The following is a 25,021-nucleotide window of genomic DNA, read 5'->3' as shown; positions in this document are numbered from 1 at the left end:
TCTCCTTTTAGCCGACCATTAATCAAGGCTCTCTGACCTGCCAGTAAAGAGAGGGAGACAATAACTTCAGTATTTTAGGTTTAAGGTCAAAAAGTTTTACATTTTTATTTATTTTGTTTTTAGTTCAGTTATTATTCTTAATTATAGGCTAATATATTGTATAGGCTACACTACATGGTTTCTATACTTTTTGATAGTGCAATTGCAATAATTACAGTTCCGTTGTTATATGTATTAATAAAGTTGATGATCTATGGAATATTGCATTTTATTGTCATTTGTTTCATTTAATATTTAGTCCTTTCAGATGGAAATCATTTATACATATAAATGATGCGATCAAAGTGCATTTGAACAGCGGTGAAACACTTTCTTATGATGTGTTACATTCATACGAGCAGACAGAGAAGTAAGTTTGAAGTAAGTTTGAAGCACAAGAAATAGAAATAAACCTTGTGTAAATTGTCATCTTTACGCTAAGCTAAAATGCTATTTCTAGCCATTTTACACGTTACCAGGCACGATCATATTTATTTATCAAGAAAATTCACGTTGGATCATGATTTCTTTTTTTCTAGTAAGACCTTTGATATTAGGGAAAAATCATATTTTTTGATAATTTTTATATTGTTTTCCTGTAAAAATATCTAAAAATCCTTAAAACAAGATCAATTTGATTTATCTAGTTTTAGAAACAACACTGCATAAGATATTTAGGTTTTTCAGAGAATGTATTTTTAACATGTGTATTTTGTCTTACTGTACTGGCAGAGTTTTTATAATCAAAACAAGTGAAAAAATCTACCAGTGTTGAAGAAGTAATCCAAAGTATTTAGAATACGTTACTGACCTTGAGTAATCTAACGGAATACGTTACAAATTACATTTTACAGCATGTATTCTGTAATCTGTAGTGGAATACATTTCAAAAGTAACCCTCACAACCCTGGCCACAAGATATAAACAATATGTGTGTTAACATGATTTTAGTGTGATAAAATCACTTACTAACCTTTTCAGTGTAAAGTTATATCCAATTTTACAACTTTGTTTCAGTGACGATGTAATGTCAACACACCCTAAAACGCGTGGATAAAATGACATAGGATAAAATGACGTTTTATAAAATTATAAGCTTCACATTTCTGCCTTTGAACCCTCCAAAAATTGGCCCCATTCACTTCCATTGTAAGTGCCTTACTGTAACCCAGATTTGTGTTTTTTTTTTTTTTTAAGAAAAGGAGGGACGAGATGAAATTGTTTTTACATTAAAATGTCATTACATAATTGTTGCTATTGTATTTGTATGCTATGTGTTTGATTATTGAAAAATATCAACCATAAAATATAAGAACATAAGAAATAATGTATAATCAAGAGTAATGTCTTGCTAAAGCGTGAGGAATTAACAAATGTGGCTGGAACGTCTTCTGGCAGTTGCTGAATGTTGCGCAACAGCGTTGCTTCAGCCTTCTCGTGTCTTATATTTCTACGTTGACACAGCTTGGAGAACACGTAGTGAACAACGTTTCAATAGCAACAAATGGAACGTGGCAGCAACGTCGACACAACGTAAATGTATTTGCTGGGGCTCTGTGTCTCACGTGAATGAATGGGATATATCCATTATCTGTTTTGATCTGACCGCGAAACTTTCTCCGTATCTTCTGCCCCAGTATGCTGCTCATATGAGCACACATTACTGTACTACACAGGGCAGCTACGAGTGTTTACACACTCAGAAGAGTATTTTTCTAGACTTTTCCAGGTAATGAATCGAAGTCTTCTCTGAAAAATAGGAGTGACGATAGGTAAGCGCACTTTTTAGCGCAACACTTTTGACCTCCCACTTGTGCTGTGACGCGATCACAGCAGCGGCTGGTAATATGTGAAACGCGCACTTTCTGTCACTTCAGCAGGCGCGCGATATATCCTGTCACATGTGGAGACACATTAGCAAAACAGAAAGACAAAAAGGACCGAAGGTACTGACACGTTTTGTAAACACTAATGCTACTAGGAAGAGTTAAGTAGCTTGTTTAATTCATTTGTAAGGGATAATGAAGTCTTTAATGACGTCTGAGTTAGCGGAGCAGTAACTGAAACAGTAACTGTACACATTTCGCTTCGTTGTTGCAGTGGTTCCCTTGATTACGCTGGACTGGAGTAAAAACAAACCACTGGAATAAATTGTCAAAGAATCAACTTCAGAACATGAGCGCCGGTAAGAGGTAAAAGCACAAGATTTTGTTCACATTTATATCGGTTGTGTGATTTGTATTAAATGAGTTAATGAAGTAGTCTCATCCAGTCGATCAGAAAAAGTTCTATGAAAACATTTAGAATAGCATTTTCTAGCTAAAGTGTTATGCGAACTTTACTATATATATATATATATATATATATATATATATATATATATATATATATATATATATATATATATTCTGGATATAATATATCTACAGTGTGTGTGTGTATATATATATATATATATACACACACACACACACACTGTAGATATATTATATCTAGAATAGAGATTTTCTTTATTTACTGTAAAATGGTTATTTATATTGTGTTCTTGCATGTATTGTTGTAATTGAAGTGTTTTAAACACATATTTTCCATGTATTTCCCTTTTAATGGCCTTAACTGTATGCCATCGTCAGTTGTCCAATAAATTAGATCATTAAATTACTCAAATGTGGCAAATTTTGAGGCAGTTCACCCCATTTTAACGTGTTAAACCAAAATATTTACAAGAAAGTGTTATGAACGTGTGAAGTGTACCCATCTCGTGTGAAGGAGTGCTGCTGGTGCCTGCTGTGTCAATATCTGTTCCATAGGTGGCGGTGAAGATTGGGGGTGGAAGAGGGATAGTTTTGTATCCAACGGGACAGAGTCAGAGTCTGATGTTTAAAACTCATCTGAGGTTTAGTGCTGATCTTTCTTTTTTCCTTTTTTCTTTTCTTTACCAACTATATAATGGTGCACTCAGAAAGTATTTTCCTGTAGATTTTTAACCACCCTTTAACCATGTAACGTCATTTAGCTTTTTATTTTTTAGAATGACTCATCTTAACCTATTCACTGACCTATTAGACTGTCACCTAGCATTAAATCATGTCACAGATGATTAAGTTCTATGCAATAATTTACACTTCTGCTTACACTGCAGTGAACCCATATAGTTACAGTGTAACTACACATATAAGTGTCACTTTATGTTAAATCCCTGCAGGCATCTGCAACAACTTTTTCAAAGGGGTAATTAGTGTAATACTACATACCTTATGTAAAAGGTAAAGAACCGCTTCGTTGACATACAGCTGTAGAGCGTCACTTTGCCAGAACTGAGTGGTTAACCTTGGCATCTATTCAGCATGCTTGATTGCATCTAGTAGAGATATGCTGTGACACTGGGCTTTCGGGAGCTATGCACTGTTATCACAGGAACAAGCTCGATCCTTCCTGTTTATGTTTACATCTTGGTTTGTATTTATAGGACTATTCTGATCAGAACAACTGACATTATACTCACCCATTTACTGCACACACTTAGTCACATCTTTATCCCTACAAGACATTGAAAATGTCATGCCAGGTCTGAATCGTTTAAGTCTGCTCTTTGGACTTCTTTCTTGAATGATAATAAGCAATGTCATGTGCAGGCAGTCTCACCTTACTAGGAAGCAATGATCTTTGGTCTTTGTCCTTAGTGTAAGGGTTGTCAATGGGGGCATTCAAGGATGCCAGGGGGTGCTGCAAGCAAATTAGTAGAGAGGGGGGTGTTAGGTTACAAATGGGGGGCATTTATCAGTCATAATAATCAAATCTATCATCAGGTTCCTCTTTGCATTAAAACGTTTATCTAGACTTGGAGTATATCAGTTGGTTCTCAGTTACACGGGTTGGAACGCATTTGTTCCGCAGTTCATCTGATTTTGAAGTCAAGCGAGTCGGGACACATCTGAAGTATCTGATTTAGCAGCGTCAAATACACAAGTGGAGGCACAACCTCGGCTTACGCACCTGTATGGCTCTGTAGATGGATACGGCTCAATGGACAGAGCAGCGTGAGCGCAAAGCTCTTAAAGCTCGAGAAGTGGAAATTCAGCACAGAATTCTACATCACCACCCTTGAATTTACTGGGTAACACTAACTGTACTTTAGGGAGAAATAGATTGATAATACATATTATCATATCACTAATTCAGCTCTATTAAATTTGTCATAGGCTGCATTAGGGGAGTGAGGGTATATAATTAATTTTTGTTACAACTTATAAATATTTATATTTTGTATTTATTGTTTTTACATGTGTTTAAAGTAGGTCTACTGTTTATAATTACAAAAATGCCATAGTTTGTGTTATAGAAATCTACATCTAAACATGGTAGTGAATAAGATCCATGCTTCCATGTGCTTACTGTGGTCTTGTTACAAATACCACTGTTAAAACTATATATAAAAAAATAATTAATGAATAAATAAATAAAAAGGTTCAGATCCACTGCCCTAGTGGCTAAATGACTACATGCTCCCACACATGCACCTTACATAGAGTTAACAGCAAACCTTTTATATGCAGATCGTGCTCTAGTCTCAAAGCAGAAATTTGTAAATTTCCTTGAATGTGTTAATATTCTAACCTGCAGCTCTAGGAACATTTTAATAAATTAAAGGAATGTCCCGGTTTCAGTACAAGTTAAAGCTGATGTATGTAACCTTTTCAGTGTTAAAATACTTTTTTCTATCCCAACTTAATAAGCCATTCATAGGTAAATTTTCTCAAAAACTGTAAACACTGTGTCTCTGTGAAAAAAAAAGACAAAATTGTGGTTACAGTAAGGCACTAAAAATGGAAGTGAATGGGGCCAGTACATAAACATTAAAATACACAATGTTTCAAAAGTATAACATGAGATGTAATCATTCACTTTTATTGAATGGAAAAAAGATGCTGTGCAAGTCAATGGTGACTGAGGATGTCAGTCTCAAACACTCTGTCTAACTTTAACTTAACTATCTAATTTTGGGTTACCTGGAAGAGAGACATATGGGTGTGTGGAACAATATGTGGATGAATAAATGATGACAGAATTTTCATTTTTGGGTGAACTATCACTTTAAGAATGTCACAACTGCACAGTTTTAGCCAGACAGAAGATGAATGATGAAGGTTTACTAACAACTGCTGCATGTTGTAAATCTGTCTGGGAGCAAGGTATATGCCAGTCCTCTCAGATCTGACTCTTAAACAACAATGTAAATGTCATTCTTCATTTGAAGCATTATGTATGAGGTTTTGTTGCAACTTTTAAGCTCTTTGTATTTGTTGGTTCAATAAGTTAAGGAAATAGCATTTGGATAAAAGTATTGTAATTAACAAATATTTTCATCAATGCCATAACTCACTTTATTAAAAATATTTTAAGGAATAACATACCACCTGTACTTTTATTATTGAAAAATGTCAAATGGGAAATTAGTTAATTATGGCCCTGCTCTTGATCCTTATGTTTCATTCTCAATCTAATCCCCCATTTGATGCCAACAACCATATGTTACCACACCAGCTTTTTATTAATGTGTGAATGTGCTATATGGGTCACTTTGAGTATAATAGACCAGCTGGAAGAAGCCGATTGTCAAACAGTGTGTGTAAGTGGCGGGACCCCATGCTTGGTGTTTATCTTGCCCACGTGTAACTTGTTGTATTAGTGTTTGTATCGCTCGTTAGCTGATCTGAAATCTGTGTGTGGCAGCCCGGCTCACACCTCCTGGTACATCAGAATCAATTAACATCTTACTTGGCTGACCAGCCTGCTCCATCCCCCATAGACCGGATTACCCTCCCAATGTCTACCTGACCGCTCCTGTGTCCCCTCAAGGGCAGACGCCTCAGAACAGGACTGCGTCCCACAAGTTACACCGCACTTCTACTAACGAGCTGGATCCAAAACCAAAGTCAACCAACTTGTTAGCGGTAGCTGCTAACCTGGGATAATGGCTAGTTCTAGCAGAAACACACTGCAAGTGAATGAGCCACGCTGCTATGGCTCCACGTTGTCTTTAGAAGAGAAATGTGAGCAATCTTTCTTCCTCTTTTACTACTACAGGATGGAAGATGAGGCGGTGCTGGACAGAGGGGCATCGTTACTCAAACACATGTGTGATGAGGAGGAAGTTGAAGGTATCTCATTTTTGGTCTTAAGTTACTTATTTATTTGTAAAGCACATTGTTTTGGTTGTTTTTTTTTTAAAGTTTGCAACCTAGGAAGTGTTTCTTATTGTGTACTTTTGGCTTTTGTGTTGATGCAGTTAGAACATTAAATGAGGGGTACATTTTATGTTTTCTTGGGTGTGATGAAGATGTAGGGCACACATATTGGATGATGCTGTGTTGACCTAGCCCGTTTCCTTCCGGTCCAAAGATAGATCAGACTTTTTAATGTGACTTAGTGGGTGTTGTTTCTTAGAATTTAGTTTAGGAACTTGTTAAAATTACCTTTGATTTCTTTATAAAAGGCAAAATATATAAATAAAATAAAATAAAAAGACAGCTATCATTAAAATCTATTAATATGGACTAATTCAAGACTTAATAATGATAAAAAAGACTTTTACGTTTTTAAGTCCTTAACTGGTGGAGAGATGGACCTGTGTTTCATCATTTCTCAGTTTGCATGGCTTTAATGGGATAGTTCCTCAAAAACGGAAAATTCTCTTATTATTTACTCACCCTCATGCCATCCCAGATGTGTATGACTTTCTTCAGCAGAACACAAACAAAGATTTTTAGAAGAATATCTCAGCTCTGTAGGTCCTTTTAATGCAAGTTAATGGTGATCGGCACTTTAAAGCTACAAAAAGCACTGACAGTCATAGTAAAAGTAATCCATACAACTCTAGTGGTTTACAGAGTTTACGCAGCCTCTCACGTGATGTAAGCACGTTTGCATGTTAAAATAAAAGCAAAACCAATTAAGCTTATGAGCAGCGTTCTGTTGTAAATAAACCTGCTGCATTTCTGGTTGTATCGCGTCAGTTCTCATGTGAACATGCCATCGCGCTTACGTTAGACAAGAGGCTGCGTGAACTCGGTCCTCTCATTAACGCACACTGAAGAGCGACCAGAAGTAAACAATTATAGTGAACAGGACTTAAATATTGATCTGTTTCTCACCAAATTCTCATCAAATTACTTTTACTACAAATGTTTGTGCTTTTTGGAGCTTTAAAGTGCTAATCACCATTCATTTGCATTGTATGGACCTACAGAGCTGAGATATTCTTCTAAAAATCTTTGTGTTCAGCAGAAGAAAGAAAGTCATACACATCTGGGATGGCATTAGGGTAATTCAATTATGAGAGAATTTTCATTTTTGGGTGAACTATCCCTTTAAGATTTTAAAATTCCCTGATTTTACCAGGTTTTCCATGACCATGGGGAGCCTGTTTAACAGACTAAGCAACTGTGAGGACAATATGGACAGGAAGTTTACCTTAAATTCACCTGGCACTATAAGCTTTGGCGTATCTACCCCAACCAGAGCGTCAACACCCCAGAAGATTAAAATGGCCAGGATAATGGCAAAGTCACTCTGATAGAACACAGTTCCTCCACTTTCTGCTGTTACAGTGTGTCTAAGGCTACGTTCGGAAAAGAATACTAGCATATTACTTAACACTTACTGAATACACTGTATACTACCTACTATTTTTTATATATTAAGTGAAACAGTAGGCATTATATAATACAATAAATGGTTCAAACAGCACTCTGCTATGTTGTTATCATATGACCTCACCATGTTGTATGTGAGCGGTGGCGTCCAATTATCATCTTGGAGATAAAAATGGTTAGTTTGCATTTTTTATTCAAATTTGTGTAAAATGTCTTAAGACAAAAATAAATAAATAAATAAATAGAGATGCTAAAAAATGTGGCTCTAATTACTTCTGGTTCATACGTCACAAAGCAAACAGAAAGTCAAGCTTCTGTGAAGGCTGACGTTAAGCGGTCAAGCGTTGACGCCCCAATGCGAGTCATGTGCAAGCCCCATAAGAGTTATTATGCCAGAGTGTTTCCAGGTTTTGAGACGAATTCCCTTTTGGTCTTTTTGCAATTACCCCTCTCTTTGCTTGCAATGCAGCCACTACTTGTCTGTAAACATGCACAGAAATGGCAAATGGCATAGCTATTGCTAAAAAATTATTATGGTTATGTTGAAAATAAAACTAGTCTTAGAAATCCAAAGTGGCATTATCCTGACCTCAAAGTAAACTAGTAACTTGTGCCTGGTAGACAAAGACTCTGTATGTGGCAGAGTTCTTTTATTCATAGAGCTTTATAAGAAGCTATATTAGCATGCACAGTGGCATATTGCTATCTTCTGTACTTGTACCCTCCATCTCAACAGCTCTATAACTGTTACTGCGGTAACACAGAGTGTTCAGATGCTGAAGCCCATAGGGCCCAGCCAGATTTAGGGAATATGCTTTATTCAGTGACGAATTGCGTGCCACTCCAATTCAGGCCTCTTTCTATGGTCACATAGAAAAGGGTTCCCCAGAAAGAACAGGAAGCTTGGCACAAAGCTGGCACGACAATGTGTGGTTGCTCCCTCCCTCTTACCTTTCCCTTTCCTTCTCTTAGTCCTTGCTCTTACTCCCTTTTCCTTATTTTGCTCTCGCCCATCCAAGTTTAGGTGGGATCCCTATTCATAAATGGTTCTTGATGATCTTTCTGCTCCGTTTGTTTGTTTGTAAAAACAAACAAACAAACAAACAAACAAAAAAAAAAACAACCAAACAAAAAGGTAAAATCTCAACAATTGACACATTTTTTCCAAATGTTTGCAGAACATATACTGGAAGTTCCCTGAAGCTAACACATTTAACTGATTCTTAAATTTAGAAAAATAAGGCAGATTTTTAAATCACTTCCTTAACCTAAATGATTTCTGTTTACTTCATTACATTTTTTCCCTGAATTAATTTAGAATTTAAGTTTCAGTAGTTATTTACATTACATTCTTGGTGTTACACATATTACACACCAGTAAAACTTATTACAATCTCATAATCATAATAAAAGTTATTTTTCACAAAATACTTATTCATAGTATTACTCAGTACTTTTTATTACCTGTAACCTAAAGTACATACTAATATAAATGTAAAGTACACATAATAAAATTATAACCTTAGTCATAACCTTAGAATAAGATTAGAAATATGATGATATGATAAGATTAGAATATGATAAGGAAGAGATGAAAAGATGAGATAACACACACCCAAAACAAACAAATACAGATAATATTTGGAAAGACAATTGGGACTGCATCCAATCTCCTGTTGGCAGTAAGAGTTTATTATGGAGGAAGTAAAGAGACAGCAGGGCTGTGAATCCAGTTCAATGGAACTACACTCAGCATCACTTATAAGAATGGATGAAATCTCAGATGACTGGAGCTCTGTTAAAAAATAAAAAATTAAATACAAAATTAAGTGTAACAAGGCAGGACACTGGGAACTGGATTCTTCAAACACAGGTAGGGAACTTTTAATTGACCACTTCTCTGGTTTACAGCTTCACAATAACACATCAGCTTCACACTAACTCATCAGCTTCACACTAACACATCAGCTTCACACTAACACATCAGCTTCACAGTAAGGCTCTCGACCTAGTCTCTCTCACTCGATCTGGCGCTGGCATGGTCCTTCTATGCCGATCTCCCCAGTCTCACTACAATTAGAGACAGGTGTTAGTCATAATTTGGCTCAGGTGTATGCACCCTTACCGCTCTCTCTCTCCCAACGGACGCTCGACCACACCCCTGTTGCCACATATCCCCACCGGACTGCCTACCACTCCCCCCCATTTCTGGACAGGAAGTCGGCGACAGCCATCTGCGCTCCCGGTCTTTGGACTATCTTGAATTTAAAGGGCTGGAGTGCCAGATACCACCGGGTGATCTACGCGTTGGTATCCTTCATGCGGTGGAGCCATTGGAGTGGGGTGTGATCTGAGCAGAAAGTGAAGGCCCGCCCCAGCAGGTAGTAACAGAGAGTGAGGACCCACTTGATGGCCAGACACTCCTTTTCCACAGTGCTGTACTTTGTTTCCCTCAAGGAGAGCTTGTGGCTGATGTACAGCACCGGGCGCTCCTCCCCCTCCACCACCTGCGAGAGTACGGCCCCCAGCCCCCTGTCTGAAGCGTCCGTCTGTAATACAAAAGGGAAAGTGCGGCTTTAACCTGTGTAAATGCCTGTTGGCACTGCTCTGTCCACTGGACCGGGTCTGGAGATCCCTTTTTAGTGAGATCAGTCAGCGGGCTGGTGACGTCCGAATAGTTAGGCACAAATCTCCTATAATAGCCAGCCAGCCCCAGGAACTGTCTCACCCCCTATTTGGTCTTGGGTCTCGGGCAGGTCGCAATCGCCACCGTCTTGTCAATATGGGGACGCACCTGCCCATGGCCCAAGTGGAACCCCAGATACCGTACCTCCACCCGCCCAATCAGGCACTTCTTAGGATTTGCTGTGAGCCCCGCCCGTCGCAGTGACCTCTCGTACTGCGAATAACAGGGGATTGAGCAATTTGTCCCAATTTCTAGCATACTCGTGCACAAACTTACGAATCATATTTTTAAGGGTTTTATTAAATCACTCCACCAGGCCATCTGTTTGTGGATGGTAAACGCTGGTGCGGATCGATTTAATGCCCAATAATTCGTAAAGCTCACATAATGTTCGTGACATAAAGGTTGTGCCCTGATCGGTGAGGATTTCTTTTGGAATCCCCACCTGGGAGATTATTTTGAAGAGTGCCTCCACAACACTTCGTGCTGAGATGTTGCGCAGAGGCACTGCTTCCGGATATCGCGTTGCATAGTCCACTAGGACCAATACAAAGCGATGTCTGCGTGCTGACCGCTCTAATGGCCCGATGAGGTCCATTCCAATTCTCTCGGAAGGGACATCGATCAGCGGAAGAGGGCGCAATGGCGCTTTTGGGGTGGCCGGTGGATTCACCAGCTGGCATTCCGCACACCACCTGCGGATATCGCCGCCAACGCCCGGCCAATAAAAATGGGCTATTAGTCGGTTCAGTGTTTTTCTTTCCCCTAGATGATCCGCCATGGGATTATAATGAGCCGCCTGGAACACCCTTTCCCGACGGCTCCACGGTATTAAGAGCTGGGTTGTATCTTCCTTTGTTTGAGCATCCTGCATCACTCTATACAACCGCTCGTTTATAATTGCGAAATAAGGATATGAAAGTGCGACATTCGGCTGGAGTTGTTGACCATCGATCACTCTCACTTGGTCGAAGGCATGCTTGAGGGTTTCATCTTGTGACTGCTCCAAAGGGAAATCCAATTTGGGAAATCCCCTGAGGATGGGATGGTCTGGGCTGCAGCCTCTCCCCCCCTCACGTCATCCTGACGTGGAGCTGAAGAAGTACACTAAAAGTGTATGTTGCTGCCATTGCTGTGTACCTATAACGAATGATAGTGAGACAAACAGACCCAAGAGCAGAGGAGCAGTTCAAAGGATTTATTAACAGTAATAATGAGCAGTCACTGGGTTGAGGAATGTTGAAAATCCCGTCACCGGCTGCAGCAGCGGGAAGCAATCTCCAATGGTGTGCGCATTGTAGTCGTGCAAGGGGTAATCTGAGTGTGTTTGTAGGATGAGTGAGTGCGTTGTGGAAGTCAGGAACAGATTCGTTGAATCCTCCATTGAAGCTTAGTGAGATGCGAACAACACCCAGCAGAGAGGAGTGAACTTAACTCCCGACACGCAGGCAGAAACGAAGTATCCTCTGTGGAAGACCAGTTGACACGCAGCAATACTGGAAAGCAACCACACGACCAACAAGCGGGCAACCAACAGATACACGAGACAGGACCAACTAGGCAGAGAGTGTGAGGTTAGTACTCAACATCAAACAACAATCTAGCAAAGATACTGAGAACACGACGGGCTTAAGAAGGGAGTGAATTAGGGGAGAGCAGGTGTTGCTCGGCACGCTAATCAGTAGCATGATCAGCGCTCCCCTGGGAACAATCAGTGTTCCCATGGAAATGCTGATCATGCATGCCGGCCGCACCTGCGAGACATGAGGGAGAGAAAATGACAAAACATTAAAAACAAACCGACAAACTCACTGGAGCCGTGACAGAACCATGCTCTAGTTGATGGTTCTACTCTTGGCTCTCATGGTCTTGTCTGCAGTTTTTTGAAGGGTGTGAAATGTCTGAGGCCAGCTCGCAATCCCCATTTTCCTGTGTGGGATTTGCCATTGTGCTTAAATTTTTGTGCTCCTTCCCATTTGAGCCTTTACAGATTGCTGATTTTATATGGGCGTCCTTGAAGACCACTTTTTTGCTGGCTATTGCTTCTGCTAAACGTATCAGTGCATTACATGCACTGTCTGTTAGTGAATTGTGCTTGCGATTGTTGCCGGAGGATTCCGAGGTGCTTCTTCGGCCCAATTCAGAAGATTCAAGGGCTCTTTTCTTGTGTCCGGTATGTGCCTTAAGGTATTATGTTGGGGCTACCACAGTCAGATAAGCTTTTTCTCTGTTACAGTGGTGCGAGGAAAGGTGCCCCTGTGTAGAAACAGAAGTTGTCTCACTGGATAATAGAAGTAATCACTCTGGCTAACAAAGAGGCCTTTGTTCTGCCTAGAGGGTTGTCCTGTCATTCCACTAGAGCCATTTCTTCTTCATGGGCTGCTTTTAGAGGAGTCTCCTTGGCAGATATCTGTGCTGCTGCCACCTGGGCTTCTCCATGCACTTTCGCTTGGTTTTACAAGCTCAACGTTGCTGCACCTCATGCTGTGAGTTCTGCAGTTCTTCAGGAGCAGCCTTAAGTGTTTCTCAGTATGTACTATTCCTCATGACTATATAGATATAAATCATCCACTAGTGTTTTACACTGCCTCTGGCGGTCAGTAGGAATGAAACAGAATGGTAGTTACGTATGTAACTGTGGTTCTGTGAATTCCAGATGACTGCCAGAGTTCTTCGTCACTTGGAATTCGCGAGAAAGACTTCCGAGGTGGAGTGCTGAGCAATTACGGTGTATAATCCTCCGAGCTCAGCCCACGTCATCACGTGACTTTGTTTGTATATTTTCTTGACCTATCTGGCTGGCGCAGCTGTAATCCAATTGTTTTTACACTGCCTCAGTCAGTCATCCGGAATTCACAGTAATACATTTACATACGTAACTAGCGTTTTAGACAGAGGGCCAAAAACAGGGTGGAAAATGATCATATATTACTAAATTGTGACTGCTTTGGTGCAAAATACTTTCATAACATTGTCATTGGACCTCAGGGAAGATAATAAAATTATAAAAAAATAGCACTTAACGACCCCTTAAAAACAGCAGCAGTGATATTTTCACAATTGTGCCATTGATTAAAATGACTGTGTTAGAAGACAAACCCCATTAATAGAAAAGTGCTGGATTTGAAATTTTTATAATTTATTTGCAAAACTTTTGGACATATTGGAAAGTAAGTCATTTTAATTGCAAGCAGAAAATAAAAACATTGATCATGAAACACAAGCTTTCTAAATTTAATACAGAATGTTCTTGCATGAACTACTGTAACATATTCAGGAACATCTGGAAATGTTTATCTATTTAAGACATTTCACCACTCCTTTCTGTGGCTTCATCAGTCACCTGATGGTGGGGATTGTGTCGCATTTAACCCCGTCATGCTTAGTTATGTCATGAGACTAGCGAATCACTGCAGTAGTCTGCTGGTCTCACTTATGGCATGAATTGTGATAGCTGTGCAAACAGGGGCACCATATCCAGGTGAAAACCAAAGAATAGTGTTAAAAGTCCAGATGCACCTGAATAAATTAAACATGGCATGAGTGGGATTTTTTGTTTTGTTTATTTTGCTTCACATATTTTTCTGGGAGGTTATCATTTCAGTTGGTGTAACTAACTTTCAATGGAGACATACAGCTTCACTACTGATTTGTGATAAAGACTGATTTAAAGTAAAGAATACTGATTTGTCATAAGGGCGTTTTCACACTTGGTCCATTTCAGGGGTCTGAGTGTGGTTTGCAGGATTTTTGGCCCATATGTGAACACTCCAAACAATCTCAGACCCCTTTAGAGTGAACCGAACCGAGACCATCTCAGGAGGTGGTCTGAGTTTGGTTCGCTAATAGTGTGCATTGTGAACACAAAGCGCTCCGGGCTCACTTGATTTTCCCATTCACGCAATACCAAACAAGTACCGTACTCCAGTAATGATAACACGCAGAGAAGAGACGCAACAAGCCGCTTATTCTGTTTCTATGGAGATGACAGAGTTGATGATGAAAACTAAACTAAACTAAATATATATATATATATATATATATATATATATATATATATATATATATATATATATATATATATACTGGATTGCTCATGACTTCATATCAGTGAAGCCACTGTGCCACCATATTGCTATGCCCAAACATTCCAATGTCCCTATTGACTTCATCTAATTTCAGCGAGTAAACAGTAATTAATCACCGATTTTATATCTGAAATCTGCATGTACTTCCCTACAACGCAAACGTCCTACACATGTAATTATTTATTTAACGTCGGGAATTTTTCCTGTTTCTTGAAAGCCCGAGCAAGTTATGTGTATCTATATCAAACAGTATCCACCTCTAACAAACTTCATCAGCGAACAGATCAGCTGAATGTAAACAAGTTCACTGAAACTGAGGTAAGATACAAATAGACATTTTCAGACTTATTTATTGTGAACTTCGTAGTGTTTTTTCAGAGTTACTTGTTTTATGTTTTCATAAAAAAATGCCTTTTTCTCGCGGTCACTTGAATAAGAGTGTGTGCTCTCTCTCTCTCACGCGCAGCACCTGAGGGAGACACGCAAAGCAAAGCTGGTTAAAATTAAACTGATACGCTAGGTTTAAATGGCAAACGAACACATAATTTATGACATGAATCCATGTAAGCGAGCGATTCAATATGAAAACAGGCAAATTCCGGGCATTTTAGGCTAAATAAAAATCCCTATTTGACTTTTTTAAGGACTCTCTGAGGCAAACGGACATATTGTCACCCCAAAACAAACAAATATTACAGCTTTTCATACTTACATTACAACTTGTGGACAGTTTTGCCGGTTCCTTTGGTGATAGTTGTGCTGCACTGATAGCCTAACACCGGGGCAGGTGAATGCTCTGACATCGCGATCCACATATATCTTCTCCCTCGTAATGAATATTATCCATAACGAGCATATTAAAAATTAAACATGATTGTCACTAGAGGGCGAAATGGAACTGACGTATCCGCAGGTCGGAGATGGTGAAATGGGGGTGTTTTCGCCTGTCAGTCATTGATGCTGTATGACAGTTTGGGCATACTAAGATGGCTGCTCGAACACTTCCAGTGGCTTCACCTCCTGCTGGCAGTTTAACGTTGTGTCAGCCATCCAGTTCTATAAATATATATCAGTGGTTTATCTGCATCATCAAGAGCCTTTTAAATATACTGAGAAGAATAAATGTAGAATAAACTGTGGCCACTGATAGCGTTGTTAACTTGCACACACTATCTACAGTACATTGTTTTGGCAGCCGATTCTCTAAAGGAATTCTGCACATTCAGGTAACTTTGCAAACATGGCCAAAATATTAGTTCTTAATGAGGATGCTACAGACTACCATGATTTAGCATATTTTACTGGGACTGTACAGCATCGCTCCACCACTGTGATCTTGAATCATCCGAAAGTGTGCTTGACTATATTATGCGTGTGGATATATGCCCGCTATTCCGCATCATGTGATCATCATTTGATGAATTACTGCTGCCAAGACCAATAGAAAATGTACACAAACATCTCTTTTAAATAAAATTCTGCTTATTCTATGTTAATTGTGCTAGGCTGACAGAGTTGACTTTTTAAATAAGGCACAATCTGTAATAAGTCTAATTTACACAGAAAGAAGGCTTGTTTGCGCTAAAAAGAATGACCATGACTTCATTTGAATATGCATTGTGCAGCCTTAAAACAGTGCAGTTAGCACCTTGTTAAACTGGATTGTGGGTTGTTAGTAAGTAAGATGCTGGGGGTTGCACTGAAATACTGCTTGTGCAACCGTTTAGCAAATTCACCCCACTGTCTTTTTGTTTTACTTTTGCAATTTGATGTGTCATGTTATATTAATAGCCTGACTTACCTTCTCACTTTTACTCTCTCAGGTCACCACACCATTTACATCGGTGTGCATGTGCCTAAGAGCTACCGACGACGGAGACGCCATCGCCGGCGTACCAGCAACAAGGACAGAAAGGAGAAAGTGACCGAGAATGCTTCGGACAGGTCGGACAGTGAAAATTATGAAGAGACCAGCAACAGCATCCTCAGACCTCTCAGTAAGCACCTGCCAAAGAGCTGTCAGTTCACATTAATGCTCAGGGCTCCTTCATAGAGCCAGTCACACACACATACACACACACACACACACACACACACACACACACACACACAGCTATAAGCCAATGCTGCTGCTGACTCTACTTAGTCAGAACAGATATCCAGAGCTGCCTAGCCAGTGGATAAGTGTGTTTAGACAGTCAGGGGCTAGGGCCCCTGCGTGTAAGTAATAACCATCCAAATAGGTCACGATTGCATGACGTGAGCCACTGGAGGAGGGAAGTATGTGTTTCTCTGAGATTTCTAATGGTGAAGGATTAGACGCCCAAGGGAGGATCACTTAGAAGGCATTTCTGTTGATTTGGAAGCTAGGACTCTGAATGCTCTCTAATGATGTAATAGCTGAAAGGGTGAATGAGGAGGAAGAGAGGAGGTGAATGGGATTGCATAAGCGAAGTAGAAGCAGACACAGAGAAAGAACATGATGATTCTAAGGTCTTGTGAGGAAAAGTTGCTCTTAAATTGGGCAGTGGCCATGGAGGTTTAAGTGAAAATGTAGTTTTAAAGGGAAAGTTCACACAAACATAAATACATTTTGTCATTATTTACTCATTACACTCATGTCGTTCCAAACCTGTATGACTTTCTTTCTTCTGTGAAAAACAAAATGTGAAATTATGAAGAATGTTTTAATTTATTTTTGTCCAGGTAGTTACAATAAATGGGGACTGGAGCTTTCAAATTTCAAAAAGGACACAAAGCATTATAAAAGTATCTGGTTCATACGACTCATGCACTATATTCCAAGTCTTCTTAAGTCATATGATAGCATTTCTTTGCTTAGTAAATAATGATGGAATTTTAGGTTAGCTATTACTTTAAATTCTTGAGTCTATGAAAGTTTGAAAATCTCAAAGCTTTAGTGCAGTTTACTGAGCTGACTCTGCACAAACCAAGTTATTGACCTTACACATATTCCGCTTCTAATGGAAACTCAAGTGCAACCAAGCAGAATCCAGTACTTGACAGTGATGTTGAATAAACTGTGAGAGAACCCAGAGCTCACCTGAGCTGCCATCTCTGGGCTTCTAATTCATTCTCTCAATATCCTTTATCATAAAACATGGTTTGGAAAAGATTATAACTACAGGACCACATTATTATACAATATTATACCACAGAGCTGTTGAATGCATGATTCTGATTGGTTTATTGACATTATAAGGTGTGCAGTTATTGTTTAGTAAACACACAGCTATGAAGTAGTTCCAGTTCTTGACTGCATTAGCGTTCATATGGTCCTGTGAACACAGCTGACGTGAACCATGGAAGACCCGATTGCTCTCTGTCTCTCTCTCTCTCTCTCACACACACACACACACACACACACAGACTCTCTATATCTTGTTCATCTAATAAGTGCTTAAAAGCAGCGCAAGCCTCAGTTACTAGTTCTAAAGTGATGTTTTAAACTAGCAGCGAAAGCTGGATCAAAGCAAGACGCAGAATCCGTAGCGTAAGAAAGTAGTTTTACTCACAAGGGTGTTTTAGAGATTAAAAATCTGAAAATGTCTTGTAATAAAAAAACCTGAAAAATGTTTTGAGGTGTGGTGACAGTGGTATAAGCAGAATAATTGACTGATTATTAAAAAATAATGCACACCCAAGGTGTAACGGACATTACCACCTCGGGGTGTGCATTATTTTTCAATAATTCAACGGCCCGTCGCCAGTTATTACTTACTTACACTATAACGTGGTATGAATATATTTATTATACTATATTATTATATTATAAGTCCACTTTATTTCTTAAAGGTGCAGTATGTAAGATTCAGAAACCCTTGTTATTAATGACACCTGTGGCCGTTAATTGAACTGCAGCCAGCTACATGTTGCTCGTGCTTGCGCTCGTGCACACACTCCTTAGGGACGCGAGCGAGCATAAGCCAAAACAATGACGTAACATACAAAGAGACTGAACGTGATCCACTGGCATCATGCTGACAGATGAGGTAGCATAATTTTTACTACAAACTTTGAGACTAAACTAAAACTACTTATCAGCTAACATAGCATACTGATACACACATACAGCTACATACTACTGAACTATACCAGACAGTTTACTGTTGCACTGCACTGTTATGTTGCACTATTGTATGTTTTGTATGTCATATGTTGTACTATGATCAAGAAACCAGCGTATTTGCTTAAATTTATCCTGTATACCTGACTTTTAGTATGAAGAGAAGATTATTTGAATGTTACGGAGCAAGGTAGCTTGCAATTCATCAGCATTAGCAGGCAAGATCAAGTTAGCTAAAATTACACAGATCAATCCTTATGGCACTATATTTCACATGCTTTGCAGGTATGTACGCTTACCTGTCCAATAAGAAGAACGCCAATTCAGGGTTGGTTTTGATCCCCAAAACCGAACGAAGGTCCCTCCAGGAATCAAATGCCCTGCCGATGTTCACTCTAGTTTTCGCTCGACCACGATCACGTTCCCGCTTATGACAGACGGGATTCATCCTTCACATGAAAATTAGTCTACAGGCTTTAATAGGCAACCAAGGAAGTCCGGGAAGGGCTCATTTTTAATGTTGCATTACAAGCCGTTCACACATTGGCAAAAAAAGGCGAATATTACATGAAAATTGTTACATACTGCACCTTAAATACTCAAATGTGAAGTCATTTTTTTCTATGTTATAGTAAAACACTTCCTATCTCAGTTTAATGTGCTGAAACAACTAAACCATTCATAGGTGGACTTCATAGGTGCTCTGTTAGCTTGAGTAGTCCGACATGTCACAGTCTGGCTGCGAATTTGGGGTGGGACTACCTGTTTGCCCAAACAATTGAATGTGTAGGGGGCGGATGAAGTGTTTTGGAAACAATCACAAATTTTGGTACCACAGAAATTACACATTAATATGCAAGAAAAATTAAATGAGACTGAGTTCATATTCATACACTTGTAAAACATGCCCTTTGTCTGAGAGCAGAATCGTTGAACATGCAGCATACACTGTTTACAGTATATTTGTACATGACAGAATTGTTCACATATACTGTTGTATAATATGTCAGTGTCTGCTTTGAGAGATTGTCTGTTGGAAATTGATATAGTAATGCAAAAGATTAGGGCAGGCCTATGTAACAATGTCCTGGCTTGTTGCTTTTAGGCCCTGAGCAGTGAGAGTACTGACCTTTGTCAGTAGATGGATTACTTCCTGATTGTTATCCCTCATCCGGATGAATGTTTATGAGAATAAATCTTCCTCTTTTATATCCTGAAACAAATAACACAGTAAATCTTTTTTAAATGTGAATAATATTATGTAAAAAAGAAATGGCCAACAGGAAATGTTGTACATATTGTATATTCACACCCTTGCTGCTTAAATTAGCTTTTTTAATAGAATTTTTTGAGACTTCGCTGCATGCCTTGATCTTTTTCTTTTTTTTACTCACCCTCATGGGCTGCATCCGAAACCAGGAAAATGCTGCCTCCGGAGGCTGTATACAGAGGTAGGAAGGGATCGAGGCATGTCCGAATCCAATGTTCGTGTCATATCCTGTCTACTGAGATTCCTTCATCTGATAAATTTTTGAAGGCAGCATAGATGTATCCTTCGCTGCCTATGAAATCCCACAATCTTGTGTACGTGGATCCACAGTGGTTGAGTTGAAGAAAAAAATGGCGGCCACAGAGGCAGTTGATAGTAGAGCCCGACCGATATGGGATTTTTGAGACCGATACCGATATGGTGGCCGATATATTTAATTTTTGAGCTGGAATGAAAACAGACCTTTTCTATGTGGATTGTTCACCGATTTTGCACCGATATGACTATGCAAAGGTACTCAGAAAGCTGCTTTCTTAAACAAATATTTTTATCAAAGAATATTTGACATTATTATTATACATTGTCAACAAATTCTAGAAATGAACTCTGAGAAAATAAAAAATAAATAAAAATACAATAAATAGCTTAAAAATCATCAGTACTGTTTAGTATCAGTCAATTGCTGACCATTAAAATAAAGAATAAATAAAAATAAAATAAATAGCTAAATAAACATCAGTACTGTTTAGTATCAGTCAAATGCTGACCATTAAAATAAAGAATAAATAAAAATAAAATAAATAGTTAAATAAACATCAGTACTGTTTAGTATCAGTCAAATGCTGACCATTAAAATAAAGAATAAATAAAAATAAAATAAATAGTTAAATAAACATCAGTACTGTTTAGTATCAGTCAAATGCTGACCATTAAAATAAAGAATAAATAAAAATAAAATAAATAGTTAAATAAACATCAGTACTGTTTAGTATCAGTCAAATGCTGACCATTAAAATAAAGAATAAATAAAAATAAAATAAATAGTTAAATAAACATCAGTACTGTTTAGTATCAGTCAAATGCTGACCATTAAAATAAAGAATAAATAAAAATAAAATAAATAGCTAAATAAACATCAGTACTGCTTAGTATCAGTCAAATGCTGACCATTAAAATAAAGAATAAATAAAAATTAAATAAATAGCTAAATAAACATCAGTAGTACTGTTTAGTATCAGTCAAATGCTGACTATATTAAAGGAATAGTTCACCCAAAAATGAAAATCTGCTGATAATTTACTCACCCTCAGGCCATCCAAGATGTATCTGAGTTTCTTTCTTCATCAAAACAGAATTTAAGACTTTTAGGATTTCATTTCAGGCCGCCTCATCTAAACAATGCAAGTGAATGTACTCCATTTTTTGACGGTCCAAAATGCATATTTAAGGTGCATCAAAATAATCCACATGACTTCAGTCAACAAATAAAGTTCTTCTGAACCCAAATGATTGATTATTTTGAGAAAACAATACTTATATACTTTTTAACTACAAATGTTGGCCTCCGTACATCTCTGTGATGTGCGCTCATGAGAGTCACGTGGAGGAGGAGTCAGGAAGTGCGTCATTGTTTACAATAGAAACTTGCACAGAGCACAGACCAAGTGCCTTTCACAAACCAAAAAAGTCCAAAACAATATAGAATAAAATAAAAAATAATTTCCAAATAATAATAAAAAAGCAATGTAAAAAATGACACGCTTCCTGCCTCCTCCTCAACGTGAAGCGTGACTTTACCAATGAGCTTACGTCATCCCTCTCATGAGTGCATGTCACAGAGACTTACGGAAGCGAACATTTGTAGTTAAAAAGTATATAAGTATTGTTTTGTTTCTCAAAATAATCAATCGTTTTCATTTAGAAGAACTTTATTTGTCAACTGGAGTTGTGTGGATTATTTTGATGCACCCTAAATATGCATTTTGGACCGTCAAAAAATGGAGTACATTCACTTGCATTGTTTAGAGGAGGAGGCCTGAAATGAAATCCTAAAAGTCTTAAATCCTGTTTTGATGAAGAAAGAAACTCAGATACATCTTGGGTGGCCTAAGGATGAGTAAATTATGTTGGGTGAACTATTCCTTTAATACTGCAAGTCATTTATTGGCAGATTGTAAAACAAGAAACATTTACTCTTGCCGAGTCAAGAGAAAAACAGCGGCAGCGGTGTTACACCGTATTCTGCTATACAAGTTCAGTGGAAACTTTCAAAGGTGGAAAACCAGACTTTTAAATATTACATTTTATAAATGCAATGACTGGAATTGTTCGGTTGAAGGGGGTACCAAACTGCAATCCTGAACAAAACAGTTTGGTGAATACGTGTTTACACATTAGCTTCCACTCAGCTGACAAGCAATGAAAGTAGTTAGGTGGTTAGCTAGTTAGCTATGAGCTCGTTGCCACAGAGAGTAAAAGATGGACCAGCATTGCATCTCACCAACTAGGTAACAGCGCAGCGTGAAATCAACACTCAACAGACACAATCCACCACCGCACTGTTGTCTGCTGAGCTGCAAAAAGATGCTCTGATGTTTACCTTTCAATCTGCTACATTACTGACTGCACTGACAAACTATAGCTGGCTAACAGCAAACAGTTGTGATAAACAGGAGTGACATTGTAGTCAGGGACAGGGTTAACATTATATTAGTTATACTGAAAAGGGAAAATGATGGGGTCATTGTTTATTAACTTTCCTATATGTATTTATCAAACTAGTTAGCAACTTACCGAGAAGACACCGCTTAACTCCGTCCTGTCTGCAGAGCCACCGTCAGCTCAGCTCTGTAAACAGTGGAGTCGGAGTGCACTCTGCTGGACAAACTACGCTATGACACCAGTTCTAAAGCATTGTTTTCTGTATTATATGTTCTGAAATATAGTTTTCACATCTGCGCATATCGGTAAACATATACGCCGATACCGATATATCGGTGAAAGTCTAATATCGGCTGATAATATCGGTCGGGCACTAGTTGATAGCCAATTTGTGTATAAATGTATGTTTTTATTAACTTTTTCAAACTTTTATTCCATTTCTAGTGAGAAATTAATATTGTAGTTATGAAATATACACTTGGTTATTGCCAAAATTCTCTTGATTTTGGTCTAGATTATTTTACCATTGTGGTTCGGTTGGATGAATGAATGAAGCAGATGCGTTAACTTTAGTGGACAGATGGCGTTAATCAGTTGCTGGTATCCTAGCAACGATGTAATGTTATGCTGCCTCAGTAGCCTGTCCAAAAGTTTCTGGAGGTTCCTTCGTAAGCAAATGCTGTCTGTTGAGTCATTGACTGATAGGGCAGTGAGGCAACAAGACAGCTACCTTTGGTTTCAGATGCAGCCATGGTGTTCCAAACCCGAATGACTTTCTTTTTTTAATGGAACACGAAAGGTGAATTTTTGAACAATATTATCTTGGCCTCTCCATTTCAAGTAATAAAAGTGAATGAAGACTGTCAAGCTATCAAGTTCCAAAAATTTTTTTTTTTAAAAAGCAACAAAAAAGTTACATTTCGGTCTGTTCCTCACACAAAGCTATCATATGACTTCAGAAGAGATGGAATATAGCACTTTTTTGGCAGTTTGGAGTTTGACAGTTTCAGTCCTCATTTACTTCCATGAAAAGGCAAAAAATGGCCATGATATTGTTAAAAAATTCACCTTTTTTGTTCTACAGAAGAGAGAAAGTCGTATGGCTTTGGAACAACATGAGGGCAAGTAAATAATGTTGGAATTTCATTTTGAGTGAACTATACCTTTAAGAGAATTCTACATATTCCACTTCAGTGCTTGAGTCTCCTGAACTACCATCAACCTCTGGTGTATTTGCTGCTGAGGACATGAAGAAACCCCTTGTCATCTTTTTTTCTATCCTGCATAAAAAACTTGCTATTGTGCCTACTATGTATGTATAGTTGTTTTACATCTGCTTTTTACAGATGTGTTTTACATCTGCTTTGTTGTTTTAATTTTATAATACACATTTCCTCACTTATTAAAATCTGGGTAATGTACCTGATCATATTTTTATGTTAGAAGCTCCTCAAACCTTTGACCTGAAATAAATGATGACACCACATTGTTTCAAGCCATAGTAATGTTTTCACATTTAATGCAAAATATTTCATATAAATGAAATGATCAGCACAACTAATAGAGTCAAAAGTTGAATTATTAACATGAATTTATGAATTTCTTATTAATTTGTATGTCCTCCTTTTTATTTAATGACAGCATTCACAAGTTTGGGCAAAACCTGATGACTCGTGATCCGTGTATTTGAAAATGTTCTAAAGAGCATTTTGTCTCCAATAGAATAAAACCTGACCTTTTGTACGTTGTTAACATAGTCAATGCCACAAATACATTTTAAATAAACACTATTTTGCAGGTTTAAGTTAATAATTATTTTTTATTAGTTTATTAAATTAATAATTTTTGCAATAGAAGAGTCCACATAGTTTATGTTAGAACATCAGCTCTGAAAACATAAGGCTGTTAACTTGTAATTAGAGTATTACAAATGATGCCCTGTCCCTTTTTCTCTATATCCCTTGCTCATTTAACCCTTAAATGCATGGGATTTTCCGCAAACACTACTACATCCTTGGGTCTTTAGAGACCTGGCACGCACTGTATATCTGTAAAAAATACAAAATGCATAGATAGTGTCAAATTTACATAACATTTTCAAGACAATTAGAAAATAATAGATTTGAATATATTCTGATACTTTGATGTTTTATTTTTCTTATATTAAAGAGACGATGCAACAAATATAGAAAAGGATTCATTACTTCCACACTGATTTCATGAGATGCAACTGGCTGTCAAACACATATATAGCTACACATAACACATAATCTACGCCACACATAAGCTACGCATATGTATTTTTTCAGGCACTTTTTGAGCCTAAATAGACCCATAACCTAACATAATTTTAGTAGTACACCCAAATGACAATAGCCAGATCATTCTGTTCATGTGTTAAACTTGCTATAGTTTACTTCCAAGTTGCTTCTTAGTCAAATAGCAATGTCAAATGTAAATCAAGTCAATCACTGACTCATCAGCACCACCTTGATTAAGAAATAGCATGTATAATATGCATGTGTGCATGGAATA

General features: G+C 38.1%; 1 protein-coding gene across 6 annotated transcripts in view; it reads left to right on the top strand.

Annotated features, from left to right (window-relative positions):
• Positions 1-1,495: 1,495 nt before the first annotated feature.
• LOC127424464 (electrogenic sodium bicarbonate cotransporter 1-like) overlaps positions 1,496-25,021 on the top strand; it is a 75,646-nt gene continuing 52,120 nt past the window's right edge. For 3 of the 6 annotated variants that reach the window (XM_051669723.1, XM_051669712.1, XM_051669754.1), the window contains exons 1-2: positions 5,999-6,200; positions 16,292-16,465. In XM_051669723.1, the coding sequence (XP_051525683.1) occupies positions 6,014-6,200; positions 16,292-16,465 (361 nt within the window). In that variant the 5' untranslated portion in view covers positions 5,999-6,013. Of the gene's footprint in view, positions 2,026-2,139; positions 2,232-5,998; positions 6,201-16,291; positions 16,466-25,021 lie in introns of those variants that run through there. The other 3 variants (XM_051669747.1, XM_051669732.1, XM_051669741.1) reach the window with 2 other exon arrangements.

The sequence above is a fragment of the Myxocyprinus asiaticus genome, chromosome 3 (assembly GCF_019703515.2).
Source record: "Myxocyprinus asiaticus isolate MX2 ecotype Aquarium Trade chromosome 3, UBuf_Myxa_2, whole genome shotgun sequence".
NCBI lineage: Eukaryota > Metazoa > Chordata > Actinopteri > Cypriniformes > Catostomidae > Myxocyprinus > Myxocyprinus asiaticus.
This window is presented reverse-complemented; position numbering and strand designations above follow the sequence as displayed.